Source organism: Festucalex cinctus, chromosome 16 (genome assembly GCF_051991245.1).
Source record: "Festucalex cinctus isolate MCC-2025b chromosome 16, RoL_Fcin_1.0, whole genome shotgun sequence".
Classification (NCBI taxonomy): domain Eukaryota; kingdom Metazoa; phylum Chordata; class Actinopteri; order Syngnathiformes; family Syngnathidae; genus Festucalex; species Festucalex cinctus.
Window position 1 is genome coordinate 9,732,206 of NC_135426.1, and position 17,795 is coordinate 9,750,000.

At 41.0% G+C, this 17,795-nt stretch overlaps 1 protein-coding gene across 2 annotated transcripts; it reads right to left on the minus strand.

The window, feature by feature from the left end:
• Positions 1–938: 938 nt before the first annotated feature.
• On the minus strand, positions 939–17,769 carry creb3l2 (cAMP responsive element binding protein 3-like 2). Of its 2 annotated transcripts, none has more exons than XM_077500546.1 (12): positions 17,504–17,769; positions 17,244–17,368; positions 6,950–7,205; positions 6,562–6,837; positions 5,147–5,355; positions 4,920–5,066; positions 4,747–4,805; positions 4,398–4,466; positions 3,965–4,064; positions 3,723–3,852; positions 3,352–3,583; positions 939–2,077 (listed from the first exon to the last, which is right to left on the minus strand). In XM_077500546.1, the coding sequence occupies exons 2-12, from the start codon at positions 17,340–17,342 to the stop codon at positions 2,017–2,019; spliced, it is 1,638 nt and encodes a 545-aa protein (XP_077356672.1). In that variant the 5' UTR covers positions 17,343–17,368; positions 17,504–17,769; the 3' UTR covers positions 939–2,016. The 2 variants fall into 2 exon arrangements, with proteins under 2 accessions (XP_077356672.1, XP_077356671.1); XM_077500545.1 differs by having other exon boundaries at positions 17,244–17,403.
• Between the last annotated feature and the right edge of the window lie 26 nt (positions 17,770–17,795).

The window sequence follows — 17,795 nt, forward strand, 5'->3', positions numbered from 1 at the left end:
GACTAAATGAGACTTCTCAATTCACTCCAGCATAGTTCCTTGGAGCCAAGATGCCACATGAAACTAGTAAAACACTACTTGTATAAATTAAATTCCTCAAGTCACTTCAACTTAGTTTATTGCATATCACATAGCTTTGCCTTTATATAAATCAAAGGTGAAGAAGGTCAACGCAGCCCTAGCATCTGTTGATGGAAGAAATCGATTGGACACCCCTGAGCTGTAAATAAGAGGGAAAAATTAACAAGGCCTTAATTGTAAAGTGCGCTTACAGGAATAGCCTTGGCTCACGATTACTTTACTTGACTTGACCGTTGGAATTGTGAGTGTCTGCTAAAGCACGAGATACAGAGAGGGTAACTACACATATCTCCGCATCCATCCATCCAAGCAGCATGGCATTGTGGGATATTCCCTCTCATCCTTTCTACATCATCAGTCAGAAACTAGGGCAGGAGGTGACACACGCACACTGAAAATGAGCACACATATGGTGCGGTCAAGGTCTCCAGTCTCCGGCGTGTCAGTGACGTCATCATGCAGGATCAAGCGTCACTTGTGGGATATAAGCTTGCATTATGAGCCATTTTTAATTTTGAGCGTTAGTCATGCAAAAAAAAAAAGAAAGAAAAAAGAAATAACAGTCAGCTACAAGACTCCATTCGTTTTTAATGGCCACACAGATTTAGAAGATAAAATTTAGGCCCTTGAAGCCCTTGCAAGGTGAAATTTGGTAAACTTGTTTCTCATGAGATGAATTGAGCCACCGAAGTCTCAAATAGCCATACCTGAAAAAACACAGGAAAACTGCCATTTTGAAGGAGCCTTTTTTTAAGGGTCATTTCCAGGCAACATGGCATTCTGGAATTGTTTTTGAAAGTGTGCCCCCTAAGCCTGTTTTGCTGAGTTACCACAACACATCACAAGACACAGAATGATGCTTTTACTAAGGAAAATACTTTATTATGCAAGCAAACAAACAAACAAAAAAAGACATATGACATATAATAAACATATGGCTGAGACCGTTCTCCACTGGCTGCTCATTTCAGTCACGATGAGGTCATCGCTTTCCTTTCAATCTCACTGTCTTGACATCAATATTTGACATCTTTGAGTCCGTAATGAATTCATGAATCTGGTTAACTGGTGATTGGCCATAACCAATTGGTGAGGATGAGGGATTTATTACATTCATATTTACAAAAATAGATAGTAGATTTATTTATTCATTTTTTTTACTTCTTTTTGTTGCTGAAAGGATGGAAAAAAAATGGGGGTCATGAAATTGAGTTTTTAGAGGGCTACCAATCATTCTCATGTACTTTCTTGTCTCGCGTTTAAGGAGGCGATAGAAGCACCTAGCTAGCAATAGTTAGCTTAGCATGGTACGAAGCTACAAGGTACCAAATTCTTTTATTGGGTAATTTAATTTGGTTTAATCGATTAAGTCATTTTCAACAGCCTCCTTCTTCCCATCTCAATTGTGCTAAGCTAACAAATGCTAACTAATAACTATAAACATCCTGCATCCCTTGTCTGGATTTGTTTTACTCTTTCAACATTCACAAATGTTCTGCATCTCTGATTCCCCAAACCAGCGCAGGAAATGCAATAAGGCACATTAGGAAATAATATACACAATATATAAACGATTAACCAATTAAAAAAAATAGCAAAAAAAAAAAAGACGTATCAAAAAGGATGCATACGAATTGCACTGGAATGCAATTAAAACATCAAATATTAAAAGAGCAATAATCTTTGGAAGGAAAAAGAAATCTATAAATATATTATAGCCGGTGTCCTCTCCTTTTGTCCACAGACGCTACATTATTCGTCAAGAACGGGAATTTGCCAGGATGACGCTGCTGATGAACTAAAACACAACTATTCAGTGCAGATTTTCTTCTAACAGGAGTTTTCTCAAAGGAGCCGACTCAGCAGTGGGAACTGGGAGCTTGTTCAAGGACAATGAACCTGGGAAATTTGAGGAGGTCGGGGGGTGGTCGACCCTCAGGAGGTCTCGTTGACGCTTTGCTCCAATGCGATGCTTTTCGACCTCTGTTCCAGAGGCCTACACGCACACACACACGTCAGTGTTATGAACAACTGAAACAATGAAGATGACATGAATTTATACTTAAATGTACACCTAAGGAGTCATTCTAAACAACAACATAAGAAATGATGTAATGATGTGGCCTGAAAGGAATAATTTTCCATTATAAATACTAAATTAATTAACAAAAAGAATATTAAGCATCATTAGAACGAAGTAGAACTCAGTAGGATGGAATTTGGGCTCCCTCTTGTGGTATGTAAAAGAATCACTTTCAATTGATGTTAAGAACTGTTATTTTTATTTTATTTTATTTTTTTACCTTTTATAAATCATCAATCATCAATAATTATTTAGCCCCCCCCCCCTCTACATTTAAACATATTGTATATAATAAAACGGTGCATGTCATAGTGGCTTACAGTAATGTACAATACAGTTTTTTGGCGGTGCGGGTGGAATCCTGTCTTGTTTTTAATTTGCACTTTGACCTACTATACTATATTATTGCATGTTGATGTCATCACGATAGTGGTACTTTGACGGTTACGTTTTTTTTTTTTTTTTTTTTTTTTTAAATCAATGGGAAGTGCAATATTAAAGTGCAGTGGTCCATGAGTTGTGGAATCAAAAACTCCCATTAACTATTGTCAGCAGATGGCAGCATTGTATCTCTTTTCAATGGGCTGCCAGTGTATGGAATTACAATGAAACATGACGAATCTGATGAAATACAATGTTTTCAAGGATGACATGAATGATCAAAGCCTTTGTCATATTAAATCTAATTCACAGAGCGTCACTAAACAAAAAATATTAGTGTTAAAGACACTTTTGTGGAGAAAATGTATCTTTTCACAAAAAGCTTGTTTTCTCCTTATATCTTTTCAATTTTCGCTGAATGTCACTCAAATGACCTATTTCCAAATTGTGATTAGTAAAGAACGGAATAAGATAGAAACATACTTTGCAAACTTTCTTTTGATACCCACATTGTATATGTACTAAAAGCAAAGTTTGCTTTGAAAGATGAGCTGAAATGCTCGAAATGGGCTGGCATTGTGGGGGTTGTTTTTTTGGATAACGAGTGGCAGTTTAAAAAAAAAAACACAAAAAAAAACTTTCAAAACATTGTCATTTAGTGAAAATTTTAAATAGTGTTAAAAAAAAAAAAAGAAATAGAATGATTTGAAACAGTAACAACAAATCTTTCTAAAAAATGTCACGGAAAGGGAGAATATGAAACAATTTTTAGACAAAATTGATGATTGGTGAAGTTTGTGTTTTACCTGTGCATGCTGTTTGGTGTGCTGGTTTTGTTGCTTTTACTTCTGAACGGCGGGTGCATTTCCGACCGGCTAGTCTCCTCCACCGCAATTTTTTGCTGCTCACCCGAACGCCGCCACGCCGCCATGACCACAGTGGCGTCCGCGGGATCCCATTGGTCGGGATACTCGCCGCCCAGGCCCAGCAGGTGCGGCAGCTCGTCCTCAACGGTGGACAACAGACTTCTGGATTTGACTATTTGAACAGACACACACACACAAAAAAATTGCAAGTGTAAAATGTCTGGAAATTACTGTGTGTACTGAGGCGGGGCCTCGCGAGGTGACATCAGCAAGTCTGCATATAACGTAACCACGGCAACGTGCGGTCGCACCTGTGGCGGCATACGACTCTTTGACCGCCAGCTGCTGAGAGGCCAGGCCGCCTTCTGCCGCGCCGGAGTTGGAGGTGAAGCCGGCCGGGTAAAAACTTCCCAAAAAGAGAGCAAAGCACAACACCAGCACCTGAGAGGAAGAAGCGCACGCACTCATGAGCGCTTAGCCACTTAACAGCCAGAGGTTAGCAAGTCAATAATGGATCAATATGGCATGGTGACAAGCACGCACACACTCGTACCATTAGGCAGGATGACGTCTGCGTGCCTACCACACGGCACGACTTGGACACTTTTCCGGACAGCAACGCCTGCAGGGCCTGCAGCTGCTGCAGCAGAGACCTAAATTTTGTTTGGTTAAGTGAAAAGTAGAAGTATTATATAAAAAATATTAAATTATTAATTATATTCTAAGATTTATTTGTGCTACATTAGAATCTAGTGCCCACCACTGATAATATGACAAAAAAAATTCTTTTTTTTTTTTCTTCTTTTTTTTTTAAAGCTGCTTTAGTGCCCAAACATCACATGCTCTGGTAGGCAGCTCCATGTGGAGGTGAAGTCTTTCAATCCAGGAACATCTCACATTTTATATTTTTAATGTATTTCTGGTTACTTACAAACAAAAAATAAACAAATACATAAATAAATAATTGAGGTGTAATGTGCTCTTACTTGTTGGTGCACTCCAGTGTGTCCACTTTCCTTCTCAGGTCGTTGTTTTCATTGGAACATGTATCCACCCTGTGGACAGGCATAGTACTGCAGGTAAGGCATCATTCCTAATTGGATTATTTTTATAAACTTTTAGCTGCTTAAAATTAAGTAAAGAAGGCTATGTTGAGTAAAATATATCTTTATTAAAAAAAATATATTTTATCCTTTCTTTTGTAAAAAAATAAAATAAAATCTTATTTCTTGAAACATTGAATGCGTTTTTTTAATTGTTGTTGTTTTTTTTCCTTCTTTTTTATGAGGCCAAAGTTATCACTAGACCAGAGAAAATGTATAGATTTCAGCTTACTTCTTCTCCAAGGTGTCCATGTATTCCTTCTTCTTCCTGCGACTCTCCTGAGCAGAAATCTGACAGGAAAAAACAACAAAAACATCTATTTACTTGACTGGGAAAAAAAAAAATCATATATTTACTTGCAAGGCACTTGACTTCAAGTCATAACATATTTCCATACACCACACCTTATTTTTGATCTTCCTGCGGATCTTTTTGAGTGCTTTTTCCTCGGCTTTTGTGAGCGGCAGCTTGGTGGGAACAGGATAGCCTTCAGCCACCAGCGTGCGGCGCTCCTCCTCGGTTAGCATCAGTGGTCCTGAGCCCTGAAGTTTCTACACACACACAAACATTCACAGCCAAATTAATGCCAACCACTTTACTCGGTACAGTTGCGCCGATGTCTGTTCCTCACATGGGGGGCGGTGAGCAGTGGTGAGTTGGACAGTGAGGAGGAGGAGTTCCCGCGGGGGGACGCCTTCACACTAGGCTGCGCTGGTGCGGGGCTGCTGGGCGAGGTGGGGCGGGACAGCCCCGGTGGGGCGTGCACGGGGCTCTGGCTGCCCTCAGAGTCGCTGCCGTGCGAGCTGGGCGGGGTGGGGGGCATCTGCAAGACCTCCAGACCTAACGCAGGAAGAGCAGTTGAAGGAAATAAAATCGTGATGTGAGGAAGTGCAGTGGTGCTTTGAGATACACATCTTACATTGACAACAAGAACATTACTTTGCCTTAAATGAGGAGTCAACCAAATATATATTTTTTGACAATAACATATTCTATGCAGCCCCACTGGTCTAAATACGGTATTCTGGTTAATATTGCGTTAGTTGAATATGAGTTAAGCAGCAAAAATCCAGCCGTTTTTATCCATCTTAATGGGTGGCCATTTTGCTACTTGCTGTCGACTGAAGATTATGTCATTGTTGCTCAGGTCTCAGGCAACAACCAATCACAGCTCAGCTTCAGGAAACAGGTGAGCTGTGATTGGTCATTGCCTTTACCCCGAGCAGCATCTTAAGTTGACAGCAAGTGGCAAAATGGCCATCAATGAATGGACAAAAACGGCTGGATTTTGCTTCATAACTCATATTCCAAAAATGTAATATTAATCAGAATATCATGTTAAGACTCATGAGGTCACATATAACATATTGTCAAGTAATGTTTAAGGCTTCCACTTTAAGTTATTATGTTTAGCTTAATGCTCACAAACAATGTAAAAGCCCATAGACGAGCTAACAAATAGCATCAATGTTGAGGTGTTATAATGCTTTAAATAAGGAATATTTAAACAAAGTGTAGATAATATATATTTATATTTTTGATACTCTAAGAATGACTGATTGTATCTCAGGGCACATCTGTTGTAAAATGGAAGTCAACCTTAATCATTTCTTGGCAATAATATGTTATATGTGACCTCACTAGTCTAAACATGACATTCTGATTAATATTACATTTGTGGAATATGAGTTATGAAGCAAAATCGAGCCCTTTTTATCCATCTTAGGGGGCGGCCACTTTGCTACTTGCTGTTGACTGAAGATGACATGAATGTTGTGACCAATCACAGCTCAGCTGTTTTCTGAAGCTGAGCTGTGATTGGCTGTTACCTGACCTGAGCAACATTGATGTCATCTTCCGTCGACAGCAAATGGCAAAATGGCCGCCGTCCGAAATGGATTAAAACGGCTGGATTTTGCTCATATTCCACTAACATAATATTAACAAGAATACCATATTTAGACCAGTGGGGCTGCAATGAACATATTAGTGTCAAAAATATTGGGGGATTGACTTTCTCAAGGAAATGAGATCTAAAGTTCGAACCTTTGGGGGACAGATTAAGAAACTGATCCACTTCATGTGGCTCCAGTTTAATCTGAGGGAAGACCTCCTCCTTGACCTTGACACTTTTGTCGTAGCCACGGCTGCTGACGGGAGTCTGAGCAGGGCTGGTGGCGACGGGTTCCTCAGAGGCTTGGGGGTCCTCGGTGGACCCCAGGGCGAGGGCGAGGGCGGGCAGGAGGGATGGGGCGTCACACAAGAGACCCTCCATTCCATCGTCCTGCTCCATGGGCCACTCGGACGAGTCACCTTCGGATTCTGCGGTAAATCCATTCATACAATATGACGTGTATATTCTACACACAAAAGTATTTGGTGTGCACACTTTAATCCATCAAGTCATCAGGAAGTGAATTCTGGGTTTGCTCACCTGCGTCACTGCCGCGCTCCCCAGTTAGGTGTGAAAGCGGCGACTGTGGCCTGCTGTCGCCACAAAGTGAGTAGCTGTGCTCGGCAGCGATGTGCGGCGGCGGCGATGATGACGGACACAGGTCGCCGCACATCTCCCCTTCCTCGTCACCCTCCATGCCTCCGGCGCCGCCTCGCACCCCTGACAGGAAGGGGTCGCTCAGCAGCTGGCCCAGCAAAGCGTCGTGGGACAGTTCATCCAGAAGCTCAGAGAAGTGCTGCACAGAAAACGAAAAATATCGATGCTTAACCAATCGGATTGTATTGATGTGATCACATGGCCACTAGGGGGCACATGTGCCTGCTTTTACTTACTGCGATCAATTTGTGTGTTGTTCTCACTATGCTGCCATAAATGGGCAATTAGCTGGGATTGCTAACAGCAGAGTGCAAATTTATTTACAAGGGGAGACAAATATTTACGCACTCTCCACAGTGTGTGTGCGTGTGTGTGTGTGTGTGTGTGTCTAGGTCGCCATGGTAACCTACAGTATAGCATCCGCCGTAATTGCTAGCCTTTAGCCATTTAGCTCACAAAGAGCAAACACGTGACGTGAACACAGTGTACCGTGGTTTTAAGAATATAAAAATAACCTCTTTGTATAAGAACAGGAAATGGGAGCGGTCCCACTATTCGTAAGCTTAAAAACAGAACCACAAACCACACATACACACACACACACACAAATATGGTCCCTGTCATTTTCCTGTGTGTGTGTGAAATGTAGGGCAGTGGAACGGGTTGTAGCCCACCACACACACACGCACGCACACAGACCCCCTTTGTCCTGGCGGATCACACAGGCGTGTCGTTTCGGGTCGACTCGTAACCAGACACTCCCCTACGAATCCCCTCCACACAGTTGAATGGGAAAACTCTGTCAAGTAAATTCCGAAGGAGTGGCAACAAAGAGAGGCTTCTTAATGCTCACAAAGAACTATTCAACCTGAGGTGAGATTAACAAAGATGATGTGGGGTGATGAGGGAAGTATGTCAAGCTCAAACGTCATGTTCAAATACAACAGTCAAATGAAAGGATATTTAGCTACATAGCATCCAGGTTTGCCAAAAATACAGCTAACGAGAAGGATAGTTATTTGGCTAGAAGGCTAGCTAGCATTAACTCAATCGATAGCAAGCCAGTAATGGAGCTACCAAGAAAGATAGTTGGCTGGACAATTGCTATTCAGCAATATTGCTTAATTAATATTGCATTATTATAGCATTATTGTTATTGAAGCGCTAACTTCACCAATCAACCTGGGGAACCTCTCTATATAACTTTGTGAATTCACAGATTATGTTTTCCCCCTCCATTTTTTGTTGAAGCATTCCGCAGTTTTTGTGCTCATGCCATACCATCTGGTGGTACTGATGAAAGCATTTGGAATTAATTGAGGAACTTCGTTTCGACAAAAGCAGTCCTTTGCTGCCATCTATTGGAAATTAAAAACCCTTTCATTTGGCGTCATTTACTTGCTGATTTTTTTTTATTTTATTTTTTTTATCCACGGTAGGACCTGATCTCTAGCCGCTATGGTTAGCATCACTTAGCAGTATAATTAGCTCCCTCAATAATTAGCTAAAAAGCAACTAACTCGCACATTCATTAGATAGCCTAATAAGTAGCTGGATGTATAACTAGTATTACATGGCTACCCAGAAGAACACAGCTACCAAAGTTTTCGACGCGCTAACCACACCACATTTCTTCCATCCATCCATCCATCCATTTTCTTGACCGCTTATTCCAAACAAGGGTCACGGGGGGTGCTGGAGCCTATCTCAGCTGGCTTTGGGCAGTAGGGCCGGATACACCCTAAACTGGTTGCCAGCCAATTGCCATCCACACGCACAAGCACACTTAGGGACAATTTGGAGTGCCCAATTAACCTGCCATGCATGTCTTTGGAATGTGGGAGGAGACCGGAGTGCCCGGAGAAGACCCATGCAGGCGCGGGGAGAACATGCGAACTCCACCCAGGAAGGCCGGAGCCCGGACTCAAACCCGAGTCCTCAGAACTGGGAGGCAGACGAGCTAACCAGTCAACCACCGTGCTGCCCCACACAACATTCACTTTGTTAAATAAAAAACTACATTCATCAATTTCTCAATTCAGCATTTGCAACCAACATTTTCCCAGCCCTCGAAAAGCAGTGAAAGTAACAAGGTACAATTAAGCTTCTGCAATAAATGCTCCCACCAGCTGCGAGGGTCCATGCATGCAGAGATAATCGAGGGTCCTGGGGGAAAAGGCGGAGAAGGAATGCTAGATTCAAGTCTTCAATCAAGTCCTACGCCAACTATCGTGCATGCACATCTGTGTGTGTGTGTGTGTGTGTGTGTGTGTGTGTGTGTGTGTGTGTGTGTATTAACATTTAAATGTCCAGATGACACTTCTGAGGTCATGGAGCGTGGAAAAAGCACAACAGTTTTGGTGATGCAACAAGTGAAGACGGCATTAAAGGCCAAAATTCATATACTTAAAAGAGAATTTCAAACTTTTATAAATCCCTAGTACTGCTGGAAAAATAATTGGGACAATTATAGATCATTTTATGAACATATTCTTCCTTTGTTAGTCATTATGGATGCATTTCATTTCAATAATAATAATAATAATAATAATAATAATAATAATTATTATTATTATTATATGATTTATTGTAATTTTTTAAAATGTATTTAATATTAAACTCATTCATTCAAGATAGTGTAAATTATTGTCTCTCTATGTGTGTGTGAGTGTACTGACATGATTGCACGTGTGCACTTTAGCCCCAGGACTGCGACCTATCTGTGATGACATGAACACAGAGAAGACAAACACGCCACATGAGTTCATGTCAAGATAAAAACCACGAGTCAGCATGTTTGTTTGTCCTTTTACTATCTGAACTCCTTTATTTGACAGCTGGCCAGTTTCCACACTAGTGTTAGCATCATTAGCATTAGCCAGTGTGGCAGGCAGTACCAGCGTGTCAACAATGCATACAAGCTGTTTAAACACGTTTGATTGTTTGAGCACATGCGGACGGAATCCTTCCTGCGGTGGCACGCTGCAATACCATCTCAGCTAATGGCTAAAACCAGCTGGGAAAAAATAAATAAATAAATGGCATGCTAACAGGCAACAAACAAGCTGTCCATTATGATTACTAGCTCACTCCATCACCAGCCAGCAATATAGCTAGCTTAAAAAACGAGGCTACGTAGAATTATTAGATCACTCGATAGTCAGCCAGCAAAACAGCTAACAGAGAGCCAATTGTCATTATGTATTATTATTTCACTTGGTAGTTACATCAAGATGGATACCTCGCTAGCGTTATTTTTTAGTAGGGATAGACCGATATTTAGTGCCGATATTTGGCATTTTGACAAATATTGGCATCGGCCATTTTGTTTAATTTTAAGGCTGATAAAGCTGGTATCTCACTGAGCAGCGAATACTTGAGAACGTAGCAAATTTGGGGTTTTCATCAGAAATTGTAAGATGTTCACAGACAGTTTTTACTTGTTGTAAACACATTTGGAACATATTCGGACAATTTTTCACTGCAAAGATCTTTTGAAACGTTTTATGAACCCAAACAAAAACCCCAAATGAGCTACAATCGCATGCATTTGTCGGATGCATGATTGCAGTGAGATGCAAGGAACTTTTCATTTATGGATCTATTTACTTTATAAAAAAAATAGGAACTTCCTACACATAAAAAAAAAACTAAATAAATCAAGAAGTTGAAATTTTATATATATATATATATATATATATATATATATATATATAAAATTACAGTAGAAATCTTTAGGGATCTATTTATTTGCGCTTTAATTTTTATTTATTTATTTTTTTAGATTTAGCAATGTTTGTTATATTTTTTTTAAACAAATTTGTCAAGATAGTTACAAAAAAAAAAAAGTCTTATTTTTTTTTCTCCCCATTTTACTGCTAATGAATATTGGCTTGAAATATCAGTTATCGGCCTCCTTGACTACTACTAATCTGTATCGGCCTTGAAAAAAAAACATATCGGTTCATCTCTAATTATTAGCTTAATCAATGGCCTGCTAGCATACTTTTGAAGACTTTTTCCTGCGTTTACTTGCACGTGCTTGTGTGAGTGAAGGTGGTGATAAGCATAACTCAGTCATAAACATGATAAAGTCACACTGCTAAAGATAGCATCATGGTTAGCGTGGTGATAATATATCCAAGAAGCGAATGAAAAGTAATCTTTGAGCGAGGGCGGATACGCGAGTCCACTAACAGCCTGACTCGTCTTCGTGTCCATTCACTTCATTAATCAATGGATTTGCTCATCCACCCATATGAGCGCGGGGTGGCGTCACTAGATGCATTTGCAAGAACGTCACAACTGTGACTCACTCCTTATCTGGGCCACTCTCGCATCTCCAAGTGACAATACATGTGTGTATGTGTGAGTTTTTGCCATACTGGGGGAAAAAAAAAAAAAAAAAACTCAAAATGCAGCAGCTGACAAATGGAAAACACGTCTGGATTTTAAATACACACACACACACACACCCACACCATCCCGAGGCCTCCTGTAGCTTCCAGATTCTTTTTACACGCATAGTGAAGGCAACCCCCCCTTCAAACCCAAACAACCTCCAGACTTCGTGGATGACTTCACCACAGTGCAAAAACTTTCACGGTTGGCTTGTTGAATAGTTCAGATAAAATGCTGATAGCGGGGACATTTTATCATCATAACCGATTATCATTATTATTGTTGATAAAATAATATAATGTTGGTAGAGCTTGCGACCTTGAACAGGATAAAGTGGTTGCAAAAAAAAAATGGATGGATGATGAGCTTTGCGTGTGTTACTGGGTCAAGCAGCACATACTCTGAAATTTTTCCACATCGTCACAGCAACCAGTCAGTCATGATATTTTCCTTCCACTCAGTGAGTCACTTGTGTGTGTTAATAACAGGGATCTCACACACGCACACAACAAAGACACAGACACACTCACATAGAAAGACACACAAAAGACAGACAGACAGACAGACGCATGCTCACACACACCCAAACACAAGCCATTTTTGAGAAAGTACCTAAAATGGGCAAAGGCTTTTTTTGGGTGCAGATTTGGATAAACATTCCGGTCCAGGTTATTGCGGCGACATTTTCCTTCATTTCCCAATGCATAAAGAGGAAATGAAAGTTTGCCTTAGTGGAGGTATTCGGCCTTTTTGGTTCATACACAGTATTGTTTTTTCATGCCATACTTTTTACATGTTGATCCTATTGTCTTTTTTTTCAGTTTTCCCCCCCCCCTTTTTTTTTTTTTTTTTTTTTAAATCAGATTCCTTCAAACGCTTCACTGCACGCCCATCTTTAACCTCATCACCTTGTGAGGCATGCTGGGTGAAATGTAGATCAGCCAACACCTGCAACGAAGACAAAACACGTCCACAAACTCGTTCGAACTCGTCGCTGTTCTGAGCCCCCGTCGGCCAAGTCTGCCTAGCAACTGGAGGATGGACTACCAAGATGCCAATGAAGCACAAGACGTTTGGTTTACTGAGGCTCCCTGGTATGTCCCACCACCACGGGGGGGCATTCAAAGAAAAATGTAGCCTTGAGGGTACGTCCACCCCACCAACAGACAGGCTGTATGGTGTTCAACGCCTATAAAAGAACGCGGGCGCCATGTGGGCACCTGGCGTTTTTTTTTTTAATGAGACACTTTGATGTCTCGGTTAACCACACGAGGAATGACGCTGATAATTTGCAACTTGACACCACACAATTATGCAATAACTATATCAATCAGCAGAAATCTTATTTATCAGATTTAATTTAAGGCTTAACCCTTCAACAAAGAAGTGCAATTGCAGTCAGTGGCGTTAAATTGTATTTGAACTCCATTTTGGGTGCAGTGTGGATTGATGCGCCTCGCCACAAACACACAAAGCCACATTTAAATTTAGCCGTCCCTCAGAAGAAGCCAGGCCCCTGCGGACATCCCGTAGCCGTAATAATGCCCTCGGAACGGGATGATTACCACCTTGGCGTTCTCCTCGTTGAAAGCCGACGCCCACTTTCCCAGTCGGGAGAGCGAGGGGGGGGATGGAGGAGACTCTTGCATCAGACTGAAAATCCAGACGCAAGCTTCCATGTGGACGCCATGTGGAGGCCCGGCGGCCAAGTGGCGAGGGGCCCGTTTCCATCCAGTGCAAAGAGTTCAGCTCAAAAGAACAAATTTGGGCATCTTTTGGGCGTGCCAATTCCAAATAGGGCCTGACCAAGATTGATTCATTAAGGCCAATGTTGATTCCGATATTTAGCAAATAAAATTCTGATAACCGTGATGGAACATTTAAATCCTTTACAATATTTTGTTCTTTTTTACAACAAGGAGAAGAATGGGCCAATTTTTGTTTGGGGGATTTTTGAACACCAATATCTTTGTCTTATGTTGTAATGCGTTAGTAAAAAAACAAAAAACAAAAACAAAAAAAAACAAAACAAAACAAAACAAACAAACAAACAAAAACAAACAGATTTTTTTTTGCCAATTTTAAAATAGGTAATACGGCATTGGTTAGATAGGAGTATCAGGCGATTAAAATTTGTTATCGGAATTAATCACATTACTTCAATAGTTAACTCACGGTTAATCACAAATTTTATAACTGTTTTACAATAAAATGTACAATAAAATATTTGCCCCTAAGTTTTCATACTCTTTTTAGCATAAAAGTAGAAAAAAATGTTAAACTAATAGAAATATGGCTGCATCTTTTAGTCATTGATACAGTAATTTCATCATAATTCATAAAATTGAGTTAAAATGAAAAAGATGCACTGTACTGTAAAAAACAAGTGTGATCTTGGTTTGTGCTGAGGACATTTTTCTGCCACTAGATGGCATAATTGCATTGGTAAAACATTGGTGACCGCTCAGTGCATTTTTCTTTTCATATTATCCATCCATCCATTTTCTTGACCGCTTATTCCTCACAAGGGTCGCGGGGGGTGCTGGAGCCTATCTCAGCTGGCTTTGGGCAGTAGGCGGGGTACACCCTGGACTGGTTGCCAGCCAATCACAGCTTTTCATATTAAAAGTTATCTAATCTTTAACATGAAGCAACTTGTAAAAATGTGCACATTTTTAAAACTGTAAAATACAACTCGACCACAATCCACAAATATATGCATTATTATTACATTAATGACTGCTAAATTTTGACGTGGATGTGTCTGCTGTGTTACAACTGGAATTCCCCTAGTACATGCTTTCGAAGTAAGGAAATCAATTGCACGTTAAAAACAATTTGTGGCGTTAAAGGAACGTTAAAAGTGTTAAATTAACTCAAAATTAACGCACTAATTTTGACACCCCAAATTATATCGCTGATGAACAAAGTCAATATGCTATGTTCTTGCTACCATCTTGTGGCATCTTGGTGGAGAGCAACTATGTTGAAGTGACTTGAGGATTTTCACGCGTGTGTACAGACCAGTTGACTTCCATTCATAGCCTGATAGTTGGAGGCCAGAGGCGAGCAGGATGCCCTGCCCCGCCGGAGAACAGGCACCTCACTTTTAACGCTTGTTTACTCTGCCACGGCATGTTTGCTCACACACATGCCTGCAGCTGTGTATGTGTGTGTATGTGTGTGTGCATGCGCAAATATTCCGGAAAGCAGCGCATTACATTACGGTCCATCTGCCGAAGGTTACGTAAGGGGACACATTCTTGGAAAAGTCTGCTGCATGTGCACAGCAAATCTTCCTCCTCCTCCTCACTCCTGGAGTGCATTGAGTGCAAGTTACTATCATTTCCAAACACAAATGTGCGGGAATTAGCATCTTAGCTTAGCATCGACGCCATTGAGGGTCGAAAATATATGATAATGCTACGTTTTGATGTAGCTCGTTTGGAATATTTCTGTATGTTGCCAGAGCAGTTTCTCCACCCACATGACAAACATTATGAGCAGGTTCATGAAAGCATTCGGTGACGCATAAAAACAGAAATATGGCAACATGAAAACACATTATAATGGCGTGCAAATTAAGGCGTATGATGGGTGAAATTGTGGATGTCAAGAAGTGGTTGTAATGGTATTAAAATTGTGACACACAACAGGGTGGGACAAAAGTAGACAAATCATTATTAGCGGGTTTTTTCTTGGCATCTTCCTTCACCTTTAATTCATTCATCATCCTTACATCAATCCTTCTTTCCACCTTAGACCTCCTATTTTCTTCCTTCCTTCCTTCCTTCAATTTGCATCTTTCTTACTTTCTTCCCTCAGACTTGCTTTCTATTTGCCTCCTTCCTGCTTTTACTTAAAACCACTTTTCTGCCTTTCTACCTTCCCTCCTCCCTTCCTTTTTGACCTTTTTTTCTGACCTCTTTCCTTCCTTTATTTTCTCCTTTTTGGCTTCTTTCCTTCCTTAAAACTAGTTTTGTCTTACTTTCCTGCTTCCTTCCGTTCTTATCTCTTCCTTGCCCTCCTTGCCCTCTGATCCACTGTCCATCCTGCATTTGTCCCAGGTTTTCTTTGCCTTAGACCTGCTTTTATTCATGCTGCCTTACATCCTTCTTTCTTTCACTTAAACAAACCCTCCAGCCTTCCTTTCCTTCCACCTGACACTTTGCTATGTTCGTTTTCCTTCCTGACCACTTTCCTTCCCTCCTACCTTACTTCTGCCATCCTTCCTTCCCTCACTCACTCTTTATCATTTTGCACCCTTCTTTCCTTCATTCGCTTAAGGACGCTTTCCTTCTGACCTTCTGTATCTGTCCCATTCTGCAGAATCTCCTTCTCAAGTTACTGTATTAATCACATCACTTACCCAAAAAAAACATTTAAATATATACACCTCCTTTTGGCCCACACTGTAAATTCTCATATGAATATTTTCTACGCTAAGTTTAGCTCGAGGCCACAACGTGACATCCTATTCACAGCAAGAGGACACCGTGAGTTAACAATGAAGGCCGACTAGTTACAGTCATTACACACACATTTGAACCAGATGAACCTGATCGAGAATTATGACGGGTGTCACTCTCATGTGTCGGACAAATGACGCACACACCACCGACTTTGCATTGTTTTGCGGGGAGTCGGGTGTCAACACACAGATGAGAGAAAGCACAAGCTCTAAACTTAGGAAGGCAAAGACGGGTAGATACCGTCGGTGGAAGGCTTTAGTTGGGTGGGGCTTGGGGGGCAATATTGGTTAAGAGGGAAGGAGGAAGCGGCGGGGGACAGCCGAAGGGAACAAGCAAGCCAGTCTATTTGTGAACACTACAGTCTATTTTATATTCATACACACATGCTCACTATGGTATCGTTCATGGGAGTGCAAGCTACGGCCTGTGGCCATAAAGCTTGTAATTCAACATAAAAATACAAAAATAAGTGGTGAGAATGTCATACATTTCTCTTTCCCATAAATTCTAGTATATGGCCCTCCATATATGATGAATGTATCCGGTAGAAAAAAAAAAAAAAAAAAGTACCCAAATGTGCACATGAAGCTTCCAAAGTGTCTTCCCCCCACATAAATTCACTTGAAATTTCTAATTTGTCATGGGAATGTTGTACTGGAATCTGAGTTGAGCCTCGGGATTGGTTTAAAGGGCCTCCATTTGTACTTCACCACGCGAGTCCCGACCTGTCAAAGGTTGCCAAATGAACATCTAAGTTTCTGGGTCCTGCCAGCTGCATTCCCATTTTGCTGCAGACGATCCAACATTTCTCCTCAGAGTGCACTCATAACTTACGTAACAGCAGAAAGGCAAAAGACCGTTTTGGAAAATCCTCAAGATGCTCTTGCAGATGCACAACACCCATTCTTTAATGGAAATACAGATTTGCATGACTTTTTAATTACCTACGTTTAATAACCAGGTGAAAGTAACTATATTAAAATAATTTCTTTTGCATGCAAAATTTATATATTTTTTTCGCATATTATGACAAGTCAAGCTGATAAATTATTCTTATAGTTAAAATTTTTCTATCAATAACTTGTATATAAAAAGGTTGGACGCGTATTCTTAGTATGTCTAAGCATGCTGCTTTAAGTGAACTTTTAAAGGAAGAAAGTGGGGTGGGGGGCATCCTGGACCTCAAGGCTCAACTTGTAAAGGAGAGCAGGGCACACACATTGACAGCACCGTGGATTGACCACTTCCTTGTAAAAATAATAATGGCAAATTGAGGAGCTAAAAGGTTTTTGGTGTTAACTTACATTAGTATAGAGGGCACAGTCCATGTCTCCGGCCTCGGACAGCTCGCTGAGGTTGCGGTCCCAGTGCATGAAGCTTTCACTCGAGTCCAGGATCTCCATGACGGCGTCCCGGTGGCTTCCTCCTCCTAAAACTTCTCAAGTTTGGTGAAGTTCGCAGCAACTGTGTTTGGAAGGAAGTCAACGCGCCGAGCAAGACTGTGTCTGTGCGTGACTTAGTCAAGAAAGAACGTCCAAATGTTTATCATCTCCCGTTCGTTCACCTCAACATCCACAGACACTCCACAGCTGCTTTTCTCTCGCTTTTCTTCGCTCTCCTCCTTCTCCTCCTCTTCCTCGCCAACCAGCCAACCTGGAATGTGTTGTGGGGGGCGGGGTGGAGTCACATGCTGCAAAGTAAAATCATATCGAGCATACAGCGGTCAAACTACGCGTGTAAGTTTATATTGTGCTTTCTGTGTTACTGTACATAATTTATACAACATTTGGCTAAAAATGAAGTTAATTTGTGTTTCGAGCGGTACCAACTGTTTTCTGCGGCGAATATTGAGGCAT